At 35.8% G+C, this 20,074-nt stretch overlaps 1 protein-coding gene and 1 long non-coding RNA gene across 2 annotated transcripts; both read right to left on the bottom strand.

The window, feature by feature from the left end:
• Positions 1-237: 237 nt before the first annotated feature.
• On the bottom strand, positions 238-8,731 carry LOC120262197 (golgin subfamily A member 3). Its single transcript, XM_039270273.1, is given in 9 exon segments — positions 238-511; positions 513-543; positions 850-931; positions 1,005-1,146; positions 2,123-2,772; positions 2,871-3,714; positions 4,857-7,856; positions 7,946-8,119; positions 8,200-8,731. Coding segments are annotated over 9 exon segments (5,151 nt in total). The 5' UTR covers positions 8,356-8,731; the 3' UTR covers positions 238-439.
• Positions 8,732-11,397: 2,666 nt separating this feature from the next.
• On the bottom strand, positions 11,398-15,613 carry LOC120262333. Its single transcript, XR_005536757.1, has 4 exons — positions 15,571-15,613; positions 14,482-14,625; positions 11,979-12,108; positions 11,398-11,908 (listed from the first exon to the last, which is right to left on the bottom strand). It is a non-coding gene; the product is annotated as an uncharacterized LOC120262333 (long non-coding RNA).
• Between the last annotated feature and the right edge of the window lie 4,461 nt (positions 15,614-20,074).

Below are 20,074 nucleotides of genomic sequence, written 5' to 3' on the forward strand. Positions count from 1 at the left end.
AAACCCCAGGTTTTCCATTTCTTATTATGTTTTTACATCAAGTTTACATCAAATTTTATAACAAAATGGACGAACCATACTATTTAACACAAATCCAAATGTAACAAGCAAACATATATTTTTTTTAACGAAAGTGGGCAAACCATACTAAACCCTAAACCCTTCAAAATAAATTTCCATTCACATAAGAAAAGAATTTTATCATCGCAGCTGACTGTTCAACAACAAATACCCAAATTGAGAGTACTGTAAGAATGAGCTCATATTATTATATTGTATGGCCATTTATAAGAGTCTAATACAGTTATATGTACAAATTTGTTTCATCGAAAAGCGAATAAACAAAGAATGATGGCATACGAATTGAGTGTAAAAAACATGAAACCAAAAAACTTATGGTACAATTGATGCTTCTGAGTTGGATCTAGTGGTGACTGTGCTACAATATGGTACCCAAAACCCAGACATGCAAGAGAAGACAGTAGGCTATAAGTCCCAACCTTGCTCCCGGGCCGAGACATCAAAATCCGACCTCCAGAAACCCTAGAAAGATCCCTTGTTAGTATTTTATTTGATGTTTTCCTCACTTTACAAAAATGATAACAAAGTACAGAAAAAATCAACCATCAAAACAGTGAATTTGTCAACAAAATGAGATCAACACAAAAAGTTTATTCCAGTTCTAGATAAAACGAAGTTAGGGCATGCAGTAAAGGATTTCAATTTAATTCCAGGAAAAAAAGTTTTTGATGCTTTGATCTCGAAGAGGATGTTAAATTTTACTTAGTAACAGCAACGAGTTGATAAAAATATAAAAGAGGATTTATATAACATTCGAGAATAGCTTACCAGATTCCATCAATCCTATCAGCTACCAACTTCCCTTGCTTTGGTATGAGACCAGATGTGTTTAGGGATTTGAATACATGCCCTGAAAGGAAAATAGTTAAGTAGCCACAATGGGATTATCTAGGGGAAGAAAATCAAGTGGGAAAATGCCAAACCTTTCTCATCGGTTTCTTGTGGCGTGATTAATCTCTCTGCCTCTGAGTCAATGCTGAGGACAAGATGGTCGGCAGAACCCTTTCGCATGGCTCTAACATGAGCAGCAGCAGGGACAGAAGGTTTCAAATTTTTCCCAACCGCCTGAAAGGTTCAACATATTAGAGCCCAGCATGCAGAACAAACAAAAATTTGGTCTTCTGAATTTCATATCATAATTCATTTTTCATTTTTGTATTAAACCCCTACCCTTAAAGTTTGGACAATTATTCGTTTTAGCCCTCTGCCAACATGGCAGTTAATGTGGCCATACACATGGCATGGCCCATTTGCATGAGTCCATGATGGACGGAGGGGCAAAAATATAAATAAATAAGTAAAAGCCCTTCATTTCTACTGTAGGCACAATCATTTTTCTACTAGTGGCTTTAACCCTTCATTTTTCTATCACTAATAATATTATGAACAATACAGCTACATGATAAAATTATATTCACCAAACCAAATGTTGACACAAAAACGAATGCAACTTTTACATTGGTACACAATGAGATTCTGCATCCTAACCATTTGAATTATTTTTAGTATGATCTAAAAGCATAATTAAGCAACATAAATCAATATCAATATAAATGACGTAGGCCAGGAGGTGATACAAGTAAAGATGAGGAGCTTGAGTTTTCTAGTTTAAATAAACTAACACTGCAAACCAGTAATTCAAAGGAAACGTTTTAGCCATCAGCAACAATTTAAGCAACCTAGTGGCACAAAGAATAAAGTTTACAAGAGGAGACAAAAGTAATTAAGGCAGCTATCAATTAATCCAAATTGAAAAGGTATTGACCAAAGAAATCAAAATCACTAATAACCAACTATTTTGACATTTACGAAAAAGGAACCATAAACTCTAGTTAAAAATCATCATGCTCATCATCCCTTTAACATTTCAGAGACTGTGCTGGGTTTAGTGTCAGAAATTTATATGCATATGTGTGCATAGATGGATGTATGTGGGTTGTATACTTCACCATGAAATATCAAAACTTCAGTGTACTCACTCTGTTTTTGCTGAAAATTAAAAGATAAGATATGCAAAATTGAAAAGACAAGCAAATCTTACAGCATCTTCAATTTCAGATATCTCAGACCCAGTTGCTGTTGATGGTTCGAAGAGAGCCCTTTCTTTGACATTCTCAGGATGCAAAAGGTGAGTCTGGAGCGATTCTTCAAGTGAGTTAACCTTCGAAGATAGCTCATCCACTGCTTTTTCCTTTGCCTGCAACTTAGCACCAAGCTCTTGTATTCTAGACTTTGAATTTTCACATTCTATACTTAAGCCCATTGTCAATCTCTCTAATGCAGATAGTAGCCCTTTTCCAGAACCTGTTTTCTTGTCCTCAATTGGCTCATTCTCTCCAAACATCTGAATGATCTTCTCTAAACCAAGTGTCAGCTCACTAAATTCAGCCTTCTTTGATTCCAAATCTTGATGATCAGTACTCATTGTTTCAATATCCTTCTTCAGATATTCAATTTCATGGGCATGGGATTCAATTATTGACTGCATATCATTTTTCTCATTAATGACAGAATCCACAGTATGTTGCAACTCCATGACTTCCTCTAATACATAATAGAGTTTTTCAACAGGAGTTGCAAAATGAATTTCTTGATCGGTTGATTGTAACCTTTTGAATGGGATCAACAGCTTATTTACTTTGTCAATAAGGATTTCAACCTGGTCTTCTGAGAATAACTTCTCCCTTATACCTTAATTAAAAACAGAGATGATTAGAGGAAAACATGTGTATAGGAATTTAAGAAATAAACTGGACTTCTATAAGATAAAGTTGGAGGTTTTGAATTACCTGTTCCTTTTGTTGTTAAAGTACCCTGCAATGCCAACAACTCTGCTTCTCTATCCTTAAGCACATCCTCCTTTGCCTGAAATTCCTTTATCTGAAGTCTCAGCTCACTGCAAACATTTCCCAATTCTGCCAGATCTCCTTCCAACTCAGAAATTCTTTCTTCAAACTGATGCTTATCTTGAATTGCACTTTTAGCAGTTAATTCTGTTCGTTTAAATTTATTTTCTAGATCATCAATTGAAGTCATCAACACTCTTTTTGAATTTACTAACTGATGGAAATCAGTTCTGACTCTTCTCACAGCAAGTAATAAACTCTGGGCCATCTTAGCATATTCCCCAGCACTTTCCTCTTCAGTTTCACCACCCTTTACTTCTTCCAATATCAAGTCTAGGCTAGAACTATACTTAAGCTGATCTGAGTCTGAGTCCAAGTCCACCATATCATGGAATTCAGTTTGCAGTTCTTTAGTAACATTCATGCATGTAGAAAATAGTAACATCACATCTTTTTGCAAAGACGAAATTTTAGAGTCTCTAGCCTGCCTCTCTGCTTCTAAACTGGTGACATTTAGCCTCAAGGATTCATTCAGCTCAAGCACATTAAAAAACTCATCCCTTGCTGTTTGTAAAGCCTGTGATGTAAGGGCAATGTGATCGTCCATGAATCTAGAAAGGCCTCGAAAATTGTCCCCAACAAGTTTGGCATAAGCATGGAGCTCTTCTAGAATCTTACTGAAGGATGGGGAGTCAAGGTCTGTTATTGCTCCACTAACTACTTTGTTATCAATGAAGCCCTCAAATTTTTGGAGAGAAGAGAGCTGATGCATATCAGTACCTTGTTCCTGCAAATTTGTGTATTATAACTATGATTCGCAAACCCTTGAAGTAAATAAATACACCAAAATAGAAAGCCAATAGCTAAATTCATGACGCCCTAACAAATCAAATAGGCAACAAAACTTAAAACAACAAATTTCATTAGATTTTTTTTTTTCTTATTTTAATTGTCATATACAATGGGGTGAAGAAAGAGAGGGTTAGTACCTAGGCAAAAATCAATGGTATGGGCAACAGTCAATGAACAAATTTGAATATCTTACATCAAGCTCCATCTAGTCTTGCAAAATATAAGTTTCCTCCACAAGATAAAACATACTAACAAGAAATTCTTCCACTGGTAATTTGCTTTTGAATATACCAGTATAAATGTTCATAAATAAAAATTTTAAGAAACTTTGTTTTTAGTGCTAATAAGATAAATAGTTCATTGAAAAAAAAAAGGTAGTCATGAAGATGAAATGAATTAAAACCATCTAATTGCATAAATTTCATTTTATGTAGATATTACAGAACCTCCAAGGCCACTAAAATATAATTGTCACTGTCCCCTTTCTGGCCATAATGATCTTGAAGTGGATTCAGGTTCTCATGAAGCTCAACATACAAAAGAGTACGCATAACACAAATAAAGATATTTAAGTAGACGCAAATAGTCGCTTTTCATCAAGTGTTCTATAGAATTCAACTCAAGAACATATCAAGTAGAATTGCAATGAGAATTAATAAGTAATTAATAAGTAAGAACAAATGATCTAGTAATCCAAAGAGTTTAGTGATTATAGGAATTCTCCGAATTACTGAAGATATTAAATGCCAGAATATATAATTCAATCAATTCTGCATTAGTTGCAGAAAAGCATGAGCAAATTTCTGTTAATTGTTTTTTTTTCTTTTTAACGTCTAGGACATTTAATGCATAACCAAAAGTAATTATTGTTAGGAGAAGGAACTCTATTTCATTATTACCAATGTGCCTCCCAGCTTTTAGTGAAAAAGAAAGTCATATGAAATTGTAGTCTTTGCAATTGTTCAGTTTTCTTAAATTTTCTAGAGACTAAACTGCAGGGAGAACTGCAACAAATGATAACATAAAAACGACATATGATGAATGACCAAATCAAAAGATCCAGTTCCATAGCATTACCTCTAAACTGCGACTTGCAAGAGATCCTTTTGAAGCAAACTGGTTGTGCATATCTTGAAGTAGAAGGCCCATGTTTCTCATGTTTTCAATTTTTTCCCTGAAATCTTTAGTCATCAATGTTATGAGGCCTTCAGCATCCATAATCTTCTTAAGAATTTCAAGGTGATTTGCAAGCTCCATTGACTGATTTTCATAATTGCCATGAGTTACAGCCAACTCTTGAAGGCACTTAGATAATTTAGCATTTAATCCTGTTATCTCCTCGTTGCTCATAGACTCCAATTCATTCTTCTCATCTACAAGAAGAGAGACTTTTTCATCGGCCTGTGACAAAGCCTCCTCTAGTGATTTTATAGCTGCGGATGCATGTTCTAACTTGCTTGCCTGCACAAAGTTTTCCTCTTTAATTTTCTTAAGCTCTTGCTCTAGTGAGGTCACACCAAGTTGCATGTTCTTCTTTTCTTCAATAATAAGAGAAATATGATTCTCGGACTGTGATACTTTATCCTCTAAAGACTTTATAACCTCAGAAGCATCAGCTAGGCTGCTTTCTTGCAAGTTAGCTTTCTCCTTTACTTTCTCCAGCTCTTTCTCAGCATGTGCTTTAACAATTTCAGACTCACGGATGTATGAGGCAATCCAGTCAACCTTTTCCACAGGTTCATGGAAGCTTTCATTAGTAGGAATAACAATGCATTCTAAGGAATCAATTAATCTTTGTAATTTATTGTCACTTTCCTTTAAGGATAGTTCAATTTCATCCATTTGACCCTTTAAAGAAACAATATCTGATTCAAGCTTTTGAACATGTTCTGGATAAGCTGACAAACTCTTAATCTGCTCCTTGAATTCCTTGATCAAAGAATCTTGCTGCTGCATTTCTCTTTTTAGCTTCTCGATTTCAGCATTTTTTTCATCTAGAGAAACTCTGAAACCCTCACGCTCTTGCACCAGACCCTTCCCCTTCTTGACTGCCATGGAAAGCTTCTCCCTGATGAGAGAAGATTTCTCCTCAACACGTTCAAGTTCTTTCTGCAGAAAGCTTTTCTCATCTTTCAAGGTAATTACTTCATCTGAAGCTCTCCTCAACTCATTTGATAAGCTCATCAATTTTGATCTATCATTCATCTCTTCTTCTAAAATGTGTTCACACAGCATTTGTTCAAGATCTTTCACATACACCAAACTTTGCATCCTTTCAAACTGCTGAATTCCAATGCTAGAGGTGTTAATCTTAGCCTTTATTATATTTATCCAATTCTCTACCATGGCATCCATGTCACTATAAGGTTGATCCCCAACTGCAGTTCCAGACAGTTCCAAAAGAACTTTCTGCAATTCTTCCTTCTCAGATGACAAAAGAGATAGCTTCTCAACAATATTTTCATGTTTGCTTCTGAATTCTGTGAGTGTACTTCGCAAAGAATCGTTCTCCAGTTTTTCTTGCAAAAGAGATGTTGTTAGGTTATCAATTTCCTCATGCAACTTTGACAACTCTGATTCATGTGACTGCACAACTGCCTGTGTGTTGGCCAATTCATCTTGCATATTTACAATATGGCCCTTAGCCTTAGAAAATGATTCGCCTAGCCAATGAATTTGAGATTCTAGTTCATTAGATGGGCAACCTTCTAATAATTCAATGGAATCCAAGGCCTCTTTCACTTTGCGCCTCTCAGACAATAAGGCCTTTGAAATCCGTGTTTGATCAACAAACCATCTGACTCTATCAACAACCTCCAAGGTGAGAAAGTCTTCAGGGGTATCTATCTGTGACATGACTTCTTCTATTTCCTCAAGGACACTTTCCCTGTGTGAAAGTGAGCCTTGAAGAGAATGTACCAAATTTTGGGCATTGTTCAGCTCATCCGATATGCCTCCAGCAGCAACTAAAGCATCAGATTTTTGCTGCAATTCCTGCAAGCATGCCTCTAATTCATTGTTCTTTTCAGCTAATGACTGCTTTAACTCCCTATTACTAGCTTCCATGGTTCGTAGATCATTGGATTTCCCTTGCAAATCTAGTAGGTATTTCTCAAACTCACTTGTCTTCTCAGCAAGTGACTGCTTTAGAACCTCAGCATCAGCTTCTATGGTATCTAAAGCACTGGACTTCTGCTGCAGCTCAAGCGAGCACTTCTCAAGCTCATTCATCTTCTCTGCTAAGGATTGCTTTAGCACTTCAGCCTTTGCTTCTATGGCATCTAAAGCACTGGACTTCTGCTGCAAATTAAAAGAGCAATTCCCAAGCTCACTAGTCTTCTCAGCTAATGCCTGCTTCAATGAATCCCGATGTTGGACCAATGACTTACCCTTCGTCACTGCAATGCTAAGCTTCTCTTTAGCTGCTGCCAACCTGCTCTCAGTCTGCTCCAGATCCATCTTGCTCTTGCTAGCTTCAGCTTTTGCTTCTTCCCAACCTGCTTTCATCTCATGTATCTGTTCAGCCATTTTGATATTTTCTTCTTGAAGGCGATTTGCAGTCTCTTGCAGTTCATATTCCTTCCTCTTACTTTCCATTAGCACATCGCGAGCAACACCGAAGATGAAACCAGAATCATTATTGTAAGAGGCCATAAAATCCGGCCTGATATCTGCCAAGCACTGCCCAAGCTGTTGGACCTCATAGGAGAAAGCTTCCATCCATTCATCTCGAAGCGAATGAAGGTAAGAAATGATGATATCCCGAGACATCAATGATACAGAGAGGTTTGCACTAAGATCCTCAGTCTCTTGATCCTTCACATAGAGGGCAGCATGAAGTTCCCTAATCATTCCCTCAGCATGAAACTTTTCATGAAAAGCACCACTCAATTGATCCACATACTTGGCGCAATCACTTAACATCGAATGCAACGGTGTCGGAGAACTTAGAACCATATCCCCTTCTCCTCGTCCACTGTCCTCACCACCAAGCTGCTCAATCAGTTGCCCACCAATCATCTCTTGAAGTTGGTTGCGAAGGCCAGCAATCTGCCTCCCAAAAACCTCCCTTTCTTCCTATATTCAAGAAAATCACATTTTTCCAAACTTTTGTTGACCAAAATTTTAATATTTTTTTTACAGCAGAAGAAGGGGAAGTCAGGAACCTTATATTTGCGGCACTCGGAGCTGACTCGGGCTAGATTTTCTGGCGACGAATGCTCCTCCGAGCTCTCCCCGAGATCAACCATGGCCATCGAGTCCCCAAGGTCAATCCCCCGCCCACCAAGCTCATCCGGCGCATCAACAAACGTCTCCTCCCTCCCCCCATCCGACTGATCCTGCATCAATCCACCAAAAACCAACATCAATACACGAACCTCAAGCCAAGATCCAAGAGAAGAAGATAAAAAAGAAATACCTGGCCGGGGACCTCAACGAGGACGCCATCACTCGTGACAGACTCATCGGAAGACTGGGGAGAGACAGGGCTGGCCTTGTACTCCTCTTCGCTATTAGACGGGCTGGAGGAGCGGGCCTTCGGCGTGTCCTCGGAGTCCGACGAACTGCCCGACATTGCCAATCAGCAAGCTCTGAAATCCAGCAAAATCACTAGATCTAATCCAATTGAAGATCAATCCAAACGGATCTCATGGATTGGGGAAAAACCCTAAGCAAAATCGAAGAAAAAGGGATCGAAATCTGGGAAGGGAGGTGAGCGACATGGATTTAGATCGGAGGAGGAGAAGGGGACTATTCTGGTGTTCCGCGGGGAGAGATTTGAGTTAACGTGTGACAACGACGGCGGCACGGTACGCTATGAAGATGCTGCCACGTTGAGACCCAATCAGTGGGCCTCATGTTCCATGTCAGCAAATTTAGGCACGTGTTTTACTCTACACGCCCCGTTGACATCTAGGCGATATTTGATCGGAACCGTTTGTGAGTGGTTCAAAAACTCGTTGTTAAGTTCATATTAAAAATGAGCCAAACTTGAGTTTTATTTTTAAGTTTGATTAATAAATAAAATAAACTTGAGCAATGAAAAGCTCGGCTCATTTTGACTAACAAATAATTTATTTATATATATAAAAATATACATGTATATTAAGGTGTATATGTGACTACAGAGACAGAGAAACGTCTCCTCTGTCACCGCCGGGTCAATAGACCCCTCCCACCCTCATCCCCCACCCCATTCCTCTCCCTAATGTGTGGTGCTATAGAGAAGCTGGTGTTGTTGTTCTAGATTTTGGGAGTTGTTAGGTGGAGTGTGAAGGTGATGCTGTGCTGACTGCTGAGTGCTGGTGTGCTGTTCTCTGGATGGAGACAGAGTGATGGAGAGGGTTCGCTGCTATTCAAAATTAAGTTAGTTAATTTGTAATTCATGGACAATCGTTTGGTTACGTGGGGATTAGTTGTTGTACATGTGGCTAATGAGTGTGTGTGCCTCGGGATTGATGTGAGAGGGATGGTGTGTGTTCAGCCGTAGGATGGGCTATTATTTGTGGCCACACCTTGATGTTATAATCTGGCCCGTTCATTTTACATGTATAGATGGGTAATTGTAATGAAGGGAATTACTTTGGTCTGAGAGTGAATAACAGAGGGTTTTCATTGTTCTTCTTCTTGATTGTTGTATGTGTTTCTTTTTGGTTTTTCCTTGGTTTATTTCTCTGTACATCATCCTCTCCCGAGTTTCTCTACTATTCTCACCATTTTTCCTTCGTTAACTAGTTGCCCCTTATGCTTTGTCTGTCCACTATTCTGCAGGGTCATGACGTGTGAGAGGTGAAAGATTTGGTAGACTTTGAACTTTTATCCAATTGAGAGAAAAAAAATTAATTAAATTAATTAAATTAATTTATTAAAAACATAAAAAAAAATTATATAGTTTAGATGATGATAATAACAATTTATTTTAAATATTGTGTGAAGATGAATGAAGAGTGTGTATTGCGTGTTAATTCCTAAAAATTGATGTATTTCATAAATTATAAATTAATATATTTTTAAAAAAATTAAAATAAAAAAATATATAACTTTACAGATAAAATTTTATTTTTTGTTTTTTTAATGATGAGTCCATGTTGTAGGAGTTTATTTAATGTTTTAATCAACCTTTGTTGGTATGCATCGAGATTCGAGATCGTGTTGAATTCAAATGGATCCATCACCTGTCTTACACGTGTACACCAAGACCTTCAAGTATTAACAGTAGACTGGTCGTAATATATTTACCTATTTTTAAACCAAACTTTAATACAATAAATATATTTTTCTATAATTTATTATTAATCTTGCGGTATTTTTATTTTGTGTTTTAAATATTATGCATATTGTGTTTATTTTAAATTTTTAATTAAAAATAATTATGTTAATTAAATATTTTTATTTTATACTTCACCCCTCCTCTTCGCAATTTCTGGCTCCACCCCTGTGTGGCTATGTCGTTGTTGTCATTATAATGACAACAATACAAAACTTATTTATATCAATAAAGAAAAAAATAAGTATATTTAAAAAAAAACTTTTTTCTTCAATATAGATCATTGTGTGGCTATAAAAATTTGCTATTCTAGTTTTTATACAAAAAAACTAAATTTAAATATATACAGTATCACACACTTCTCCATTTATCATCCGAGTAACAGTGTTTAGGAGCTCCACATTGATGATTGTTTGGTCTACATTTCTCTTTTTGAGTCTATATATGTGTAACACTAGGTTGATCTAACTTGCTTGCATCTGTCTCTCAATCATTTCAGACAGCAGTCTTTTTGGCAAGCCAAGTTCAAGGAAACAAGGAAACAAGAGTATGAATGATTCCTATATCAAAAGATGAACGTCTGGGTAATGAGTCCATAAAGCGAGCGCATACATTTGTCTTCTTTTCATTTGATATCATTTTTCATTTATCTAAAGAACAACTAGGAAATACAAAGAGAACATGGTGGAAAATAAATCAAGAAAATATCAGAAAAGTATATTGCTAATCCATCTGATAAGAGTTCAAAATATATTTTTCATATAAAAAAACTACATTCTTCTTTAGTTCACAACAAAAGACAATGTTGAACAATTAGAAAGCATTTATTACTTACCAAACTATGTAAATCTTTGGTAAAAAAAATTTAAAAAATAAAAACCATACTAGCTATAAGATAAGACATTAGAAATAAACTTCTCATTGAGCATGGATAAGTTCATGAAAATTCAAATGGATTTTTAATAAATTGGTTGAAAATATTGCAAAAATCATTCTAGTTGAGTCCAAATGCATTCGAATCAATAAGGTCCATACAAAGCTTTGTTCACCAATCACAGTTTTTTTACTGTTCAAAGGGAAACAAGAAATTTTTAGGGGGAAAAAAACAAGCACATAAATGGAATTAGCTGCAAATTTTGTTCACTCAAGAAATTTTTAGTTTAAAATATATTGCTAACCCATCTGATAAGATAGTAAAATATATTTTTGTTCAATAGTGTCTTTCCCATCTGATAAGAGTTCAAAAAGGGTCTTTTCATTCTTTAACAATTCAGTAAAAAGAAAGAACAAAGTTAGATACCATTCAGACTTGACCAGATCACAATTAAGACACAGTTAGAAAACGTCACTACCATAATTTCCCCAAAATTTATAAATCCAAAAGGTAAACTAATGCACTAAAAACATTGGATGGTTTTTTAAACAAGCCAATGCATAAACAGGCCATGATTAGCTTTTGTTTTTATATAAACAGGCCAAGATTAGGCTTTGCTTTTCCGCTCAGAGGGCCTCTCCATCTTGGTTGGTTTTTTTTTTTTAAAAAAAAATAAATTTAATGGACTACACTGAATCATGAATCCGCAGGGTGGCATTAGGTTTTATTTCAAGAGATGATAAGGGCTTTGGGTGCCCGGTGAGCCATAGCTAGACCACGACATTGAGATACTGAGATGCTTATAAAAAAAAAGTATTTGAACAGTTAAAAAAACAAATAAATACCCAACAAGATCACTCACATTCTGAATAAAAATAATATATATAGATATATAGAACAAGCGAGGGAAAGAGAGACACCTGAATAAGATGCAAAGCAAACCTCAGCCTACCAACGTGGAAATCCCACCCTTTCTCATGGAACATTCTGCAAATAAATACCCAACAAGATCACTCACATTTACAGTCAATGTTAAAACCATGGGTTAGGAACTCACCTTCCACTAGACAGTCTAGACCATTGCAGTTATCAAACTTTGGCAAACAAACGGGCATGGGATCTATTAGATACCATCATAGCCAACATTTGTATGTGCTACCCGTCCTTGGAAAGCTCACAATGCAAACCTACAAAAATGCATTACTTCAATGCATATATAATTTGCATGGTGAAAATGAAAAAACAATGAATCAATTACACACACACACAGACAAAATGAGTAGCGATAACAAACACACATAAAATAAAGATCACCACAATTGTTAAACGATTCACACAGATAAAATAAGTACCAATAACAAACATACATAAAATAAAGATCGCTACAATTGTTAAACCATGCACAGCCGTAATGGAGGTTGCCCTTCATTGTTATCATTAAGGAAATGCCCAGTGAAATAACCTGTGAAGCAATTTTTCCAACTGAAGTGACACCAGAAAGAAATAGAGTCCATGTTTCAATGTTTCCATCAGAAAAAAAATCGTAGATGGTGGTAAAGGGAATTAGCAGAGTAACAAATAGGCAACCACTTCATTCTAAAAGCATTAAGTGAGGTAGAGAGGTGAATAATTGGCAACTTTAGATAAGATTTCTATAAATTTTATAGATAGATTTTTTTCCACCAATAACGATAAAAGCATACATTTCAACGAACAGAGACTGTATAATGATATACATTGGAAACCAGCAAGAAAAGATAATAATATATGTGTGTGTGTGTGTGTGTGTGTGTCGGGGGAAGGCCATATTATTTGTATGATTAGATGGTTACATATTAATCACTCATATTTCTTAACCAAAAATTTCATAAAAATTATGGGCTCAACGATGCTCACTCTAGAGTCTAAACTACTTGCAATTCCATATATTTTTGAGCTTTGATGTAGTAGCTTTTCACATTCAACATTCAACAATGAATAACATTGAATAACAAATACATAAGTAAAGAACCATGTCAACTGCCTTAACATTACTACCCAGTCACCTACCCAATATTATAAAAATCTATAAAACTGTTCACATAAGTAAACTCACGGTGTACTCTCGGGAAGCTCTGTAACAAATTGATTAGGCCCAAATTTCCAGTCAGCCGAACTACCAGATAATAACTCCAAATTTGAACATAATAGAAATCATGAACAAGAATACCAACTGTATCAGCAAGGCTCCACATGCAAAATGAGATCCATGGCACACAACATTTGACATGGTAAAATGCAGGAAGAAAACAATGTTTAAGGAATATTTAAGCAAATAAAAATTAATCCCATTAGTTTCGGTCTTAAAGCTTACCTCTTATAGAAACACCTACGTTATGAAATCAACAACAATCTATGATTATCTTATCTTAAACAACATCAGATTGACATCTTAAAGGAAACAGAATTTCCTTTTATTCAATGGTACATACCCCACCCAATCCCAAGAAATTCCTATTAATCAATCTCTTTGAACCACCCTCACAAACCAGATGACATCTATAGAAATTCCAAACCCAAGAAAATAATAGCACCCCCATTCTTGCTATGACAAGACCTAAATCCACAACCTCAGTCACATAAAACCAAGATTCTTTCAATCAAATTACTATAAATAACAAAAGATCAAAGACCTATAACAAGGACAACGTTCACTCAACCAAACCTTAAATGTCACATCAACAAAACACCATCAAGAAAGAATCAAATTGCAAACATTAACAACAGTACAAACCCTAACTTTAAAAGAAACTATCAAAACCTTTAAACAAAGGCTATGTTAAATAAAAAACCCTTAAATTCCGCATCAACAAACCACCATCAAGAAAGAATCAAATAGCAAAAAGTAACTATAACGCAAACCTTAACATCAACAACCTATCAAAACACTAAAACCAAGACAATGTTAAATCAGCTATCCCTTAAATTTTGCATTAGCATACCACCATTAAGAAAGAATCAAATTGTAAACAGTAACTACAACACAAAACCTAGTATTAGGAATGTCAAAACCCTAAAACCAAGACAATGTTGAATCAAAATAAATCTTAAATTTCACATCAGCAAACCACCATCCAGAAAGAATCAAATTTCAAACAGTAATGACAACAAAAACCCAACCCCTAATTAAGAAACTCTCAAAACCTTAAAACAGAGACCATCTTGAATCAACTAAACATTAAAATTCTCATCAAGAAAGAACCAAAATGTGAACAGTAACTACAACACAACCCTAACATCAACAAACTATCAAAACCTTAAAACCAAGACAATGTTACATCAACTAAACCTAATGCACTAAAAACATTGGATGGTTTTTTAATTATTTATGGTTTTTTAAGCTTTGGATTAAAGAAAATCCAAAAGGTAAACTAATGTACTACAAACGCAGTGACAAACAGACAACGTTCTCTGCCTATGCTCTGACAATACCAACTACATGTCACATTTCTATCTGACATTCAATTGAGATAACAGGGATAATATATAATATAGCAATATAAATGAGTGAAAAAAATAACCATAATTGATGACAATTTGTGAATATTGTGCTTGCAAATAGTATGAGCCTTTGTATTTTTTACTACTGCCTATGTGAATTCATTCTTTATCCAGTCCTCTCTGAAATTCCAACCGGCACGGCATATATCAAGGATGCCGAGAATCTGTGACAAATGCATTTGCAAAAACAGGATAAGTTATACATATTATTAAACAAAGATTCAACATGCAAAGAAATTTGTTTAAAATAAACAAACTGCTTCCTCCGCTTTAATAGTTCATTTGTCAGGAAATAAGGAAAGTTTCACTTTCTTAAGTTCACCACTTCAGTGTAAAGATAATGCATATAAAAGACCACTTTAGGGATGTTTCACTTTCACCAAAATGAACATGGAGAGTTTGACTTACAGTTTCACTTCAAACATAAACACTAATATGGAGAACACTATATTACATCTTTCTGATGCAAATATCATATCTAAATCAAGCATTTAGGTCAGTAAATGGAGAATATTATATTTCTTATCTAAGCAGCTTCTCGCAATAACAATATATTACCTTGATGAACTGAACATGTAAAATACCACCCAAAGTCATCACTAGGTTTAAGTCTATTTCTAAGCAATGATGGTATGATTTTGCTATATGCACTAACTAATATATATATATATATATATACATAAAAGGGTTGCTTACTGCTCCTCCTTTCCATGGCACGAATGATGGCTCAGTTGATTGCAAGTAACAATTACAGTCATGAATCATGCCCTTCAACAAAGCTTTGGATAAAGGAATTACATGACTTAGGATAGGAAGAAACTATTATGACAATGACTCAATATTCAAGGGTAATATCAAAATTCAACAAATGGAAAGTGTAAAAATCAAGCTGAAAAATACACTTCGTAGTTGACAAAGCAAGAAAACAAAATCAGAACTCTTGTTTAGTCCTACCAAAACAAACACGCATCATTCATGAGAAGGGACAACAAAAAAGGGCAGAGGTTGATAAAAGAGATGAATAAAACAAAGAAAAGAAGAAGAAGCAATTACAAGGAATAACAAAGAGAGACAAAATGAGAATTGAAGAAAATAGATCAAAGAAGTACCTGATTCAAAAGGCTAAATGATGATGATCATCATCATCATCACCATGAGCATAACCATCATCACCACCACCACCACCACCACCACCATCATCATCATCATCATCATCATCATCAACTGCTTCTCCTCTTTGCTTGCACTCATCATCACTGGACAAATGGGCAAGCCAGCAAAGGCCATGGAGATGGCCATAAACGTAGATGCAATACTCGAAACCACCATCATGGGATCCAAGCCTGCGAGTGGCACTACGAGGGATGAGCCGTGCCGCCGTTATGCTCCAAATCCGAGCGGCGCTGCGCTCGTCGTTTATGCCGATGTTGCCATCGCAGGAGGGGCCGAAACAGGCATTGGAGGAGCTGCGATTGGCCGGAGGAGGGATGAGGGTAGGAGGATCGTCAGAATCGTTGCTAAGGTTGGTGCTGCAGTGTGCTCTCTCAATCATTGTGGGTTCATTGATGGAGAGATGGAGATCATGATGGAGAGAGCATAGATATATATATATATATATATATATATGCTATATAGAGCGAAGCAGTCACACGAACCAGCCACACGAATGACGTGGCTGGTCACGTGGCTGCTTCTCTCTCTGAATTTTTTTTTTATATTTAAAGATAATGTCACCAAACTCTCTCTCTATCATGTGGCTGGTTGTACGTTGCTCCCCCCTCCTCTCTCTCTCTCTCTCTCTCTCTCTCTCTCTCTCTCTCTCTCTCATTCCATCTCACTATCTCAATCCTGATTTGCTTCTTCTCACCATCTCAGAGGCGCTGGACCAGATTCCAGGCCCATAGACGCCGAGATCGGCATTAGACTGTAGTACAAGAAAGAACTCCGCATACACGGTTGCAGCCACTCCGTTGGTCTAGAGAATATCACCACCCTTATGCTTCACTCTAATCTCAAAGTTTGCTTCCAGGTTAACGAAACAGTTATGCAAGGTGTTGTCGGTCACACTAGTCTGCCATTTTGTGACTCAGTCACGGGTGAGCACCGAAAGTTGCGACTGCTCTAGCAGTGTGAGCACGCTGCCACCAATCACGATGGTGGTATCGATGGGGGCTACATCACGGAGTATAGCACTCGAATCGGTGTCCTTAGCCCAATTAACTAAGCCCTGCTCCGGCAGTCCCGAGTGGTCAGTGCTCGATGAAGAGTCGGGTCGTCCAAATCTTGGGGCCGTATATGCCATGGGTGAGCGGATCATGGGATTGAGAGAGACACGAGAGGGAGAGAGAGTGATAGAGAGAGGAGGGGGTAGCGACGTACAGCCAGCCACGTGATAGAGAGAGTGGTGATATTATCTTTTAAAAAAAAAATAAATAAAAAAATAAAAAATTCGGAGAGAAGCAGCCACGTCATTAGTGTGACTGGTTCGTGAGACTGCTTCGCTCTATATAGCATTACATGCTATATTGAGCGAACAAACCACACGAACCAGCCACACAACTGATGTGGCTGGTGACATGGACTTTAGATTTTTTTTTTTTAATTTAAAAAAAATAAAAAACTAAAAAGGGGAGACTAGGGCATCTCTCTCTCTCGGCGACCGCCGCTTCCCTCCCCTTCTCTCGACGGGCCGCTCAGCCACCTCCTCCTCCCCCGTCGCTTCCTCTCAGTTGCCGCCACTTCCCTCTTTGGCCACTTCCTCTCCGGCCGCCGCCGCCACCGCGTCGCTTCCTCTCCGGTTGTCGCTCGCCTTCCTTCGGTCGCTTTCCTCTCCGGCTGTCGCCGCCGCCGCTTCCCTCTTCGCTGCTTCCTCTCCGTGCTGCCGCTTCCTTCTTCTGCCGCTCTCTCCGGGCTGCTGCCGCCATCGCTTCCCTCTCCGATTGCCGTTGCTTCCTTCTTCGGTCGCTTCCCTCTCCGGTTGCCGTCGCTTCCCTCTCCCACTGTAGTTCTTGTTTACTTCTCCGAACAGAATGTTGCAAACATTTGCTGCCAACCATTATGTTTTCTGCGAACTTGGAAACATCCCTGGAAAATATTATGTGTATTTTTCAAACAATGTCTGGTTAATGCTGGAAGTGCATTGAAGTTGTGTTGACAATTTTGTGATTTTATTTTGCTCTGTTTTTATTTATTTATTATTATTTTTTTTTATGTTCTTCAAATTTCAATTCCAATTGCTCCTTTTTACTTCTAACTGTGGTTGAATAAATATGCCTGTTTGGTCTTTTCCAGGACAAGTATAAACCACCCACTCTGAGGTTAGGCTTGTTCTTTGAGCAAAGATTTCTAGCTTAGTAAAAAGTAATGATCATCATATCAGAAAGTCATCCCCTTTGAGTTTGGGCTTGTTCTATTTTAATAAAGATTTTAATAAAATCTTATTTCATTATATGATGGAAGTCTAATTAGAGGGAAGAACCAGGTTGTTGCCCATATTATAGTTTGAATTACCTAAAAAATTCCTATATGTTTTCAAATACCCAAACAATCTATAAAAGATTAAAGGAAAAAAAAAAGAAACAGAAAATTAAATGAAAAGTAGAACTTAAAAAGATTAAATGGATTATTTAGAGAAAAAAAAATCCACAGAATTTTAGGTTATTTACCATAACATCCAAATCCAAACACTAACACATTGAACAAAACAGAGATTGAGTTCCCATAAAGTTGGTATTACAAACTTAACATCTACCACTTAATCCCTGATTAACCACACTGGAAAAATAATACCAAAGATCTCTGAACATCGTCCCGAGTTTCATTATCGCTCTCATGATCTTCCTTCTTATAGTTATTTGGCCTGAGATCAGGACCGATATCTCGTACCCAACTGGCAGCATAAAGCCTAGAGGCTTCCTTTAAGACCAACCACCTTTCTTTCCAAGTTAGCTTTCTCTGCTTTATGATATGCGGAGGATCGGGCAAGGACGAAGGGAAAGCGATTTCCTTGAGATCCTATCGAACATAATCATACAATTTCCGACAAACCATCCTCGAGAACCGGAGAGGGAGCGGCGGGGAGGAGGAGGTGGCTTGAACGGCCGAGAGAAGGGGAGGGAGCCGTGGTCGCCGAGAGAGAGAGATGCCCTAATTTTTCGAGAGAGAGAGGACCCCAAGAGAGAGATGCCCTAGTCTCCCCTTTTTAGTTTTTTAATTTTTTTTTAAATTAAAAAAAAAAATCAAAAGTCCACGTCACCGACCCACATCGGGCTTGTGTGGTCTGGGTTCGATGTGATTTGTTACAGCTCAATATAGCATTACTCATATATATATATATATGGGTATGAAGAGGCGGTGAGCAATGGCAGTGAAAGGTGTGGGAGAAGTAGATGAAGGGGTGAAGAGGGTTTTGTTTATGTTTTAATATCTTTTGTTTTTTCATATATTATTAAAATGTATGAAAAAAATATTTATTATTTATATTTTATAATGTTCCAAGTTTAATAAACCTTTTATTCATTAATTATTAATTATTTAAATTTAAATATTATAAAATTACCAATAAACCAATATAATTTAGCATAAAACTTATTTTTTTATTTTTTTATATGAAATACTTATAATTTCATTAATTTATATAATCAACATTATCTATAATTATAGAAGGGCAAGTAAAAACCATCATTCATTAATTATTAATTATTTAAATTTAAATTTTAGAAAATAAACAATAAATCAATTTAATTTAACATAAAAATTAATTTTATATTTCTTTATGAAATACTTATGATTTCATAATTTATAATGAACATTATTCGTTATTGTAGAAGAGCAAGTAAAACCATTATTCATTAAATATTTATTATTTAAATTTAAATAATAAAAAACTAACAATAAACTAATTTAATTTAACATTAAAATCAATTTTCTATTTTAATATGAAATACGTATAATTTCATTAATTTATATAATGAATATTATCTTTTAATTGCATGCACTTTTTTAAATATATCAAATATATTATAATCCAATGTTATAAATTAAAATCAAATATTTATTTACTCAAATATTTCTTTTTTAGTGGTTGTAGTAACGAATGTTAATCTTTTAAATATTTATTTCTATAATTATTTATCTTAAATCAAATAATCAAATAAAAAGTATATGTTACAAATTAATTACATAAAATAATAATTTAAGTAATTTTCATAAATTTGTAAATCAATTGATTAATTTATATATCCAATTGATTTCCATTAGTATCTTATTTTTACAGATGTACTTATAATTATAGAGTAAATTATCATAAAATTATTTTTTTATTTGTTTTATAATGTTTTATTTTTTTAATTTAATTATTATTTTTAATATCAATCTCAAATTCAATTATGATAATATTATTATAATTAAGTCATGCTCTACTTAACATAAATATAAAAGTTAGATAAAATTTTAAGTAATATATAGTTCTACCAACGAAATGAGATATCCGTCAGTTAGTGTCTGATCCATTTTAATACTTTTAAAGGTTTGTTGGTATAGATAATCTATAGCTACTACATTTGACCATTGCTATAAATAAGTGTAAGTATGAAGTAGTAGTTATACCAATGA

The sequence above is a fragment of the Dioscorea cayenensis genome, chromosome 5 (assembly GCF_009730915.1).
Source record: "Dioscorea cayenensis subsp. rotundata cultivar TDr96_F1 chromosome 5, TDr96_F1_v2_PseudoChromosome.rev07_lg8_w22 25.fasta, whole genome shotgun sequence".
Taxonomy (NCBI): Eukaryota; Viridiplantae; Streptophyta; class Magnoliopsida; order Dioscoreales; family Dioscoreaceae; genus Dioscorea; species Dioscorea cayenensis.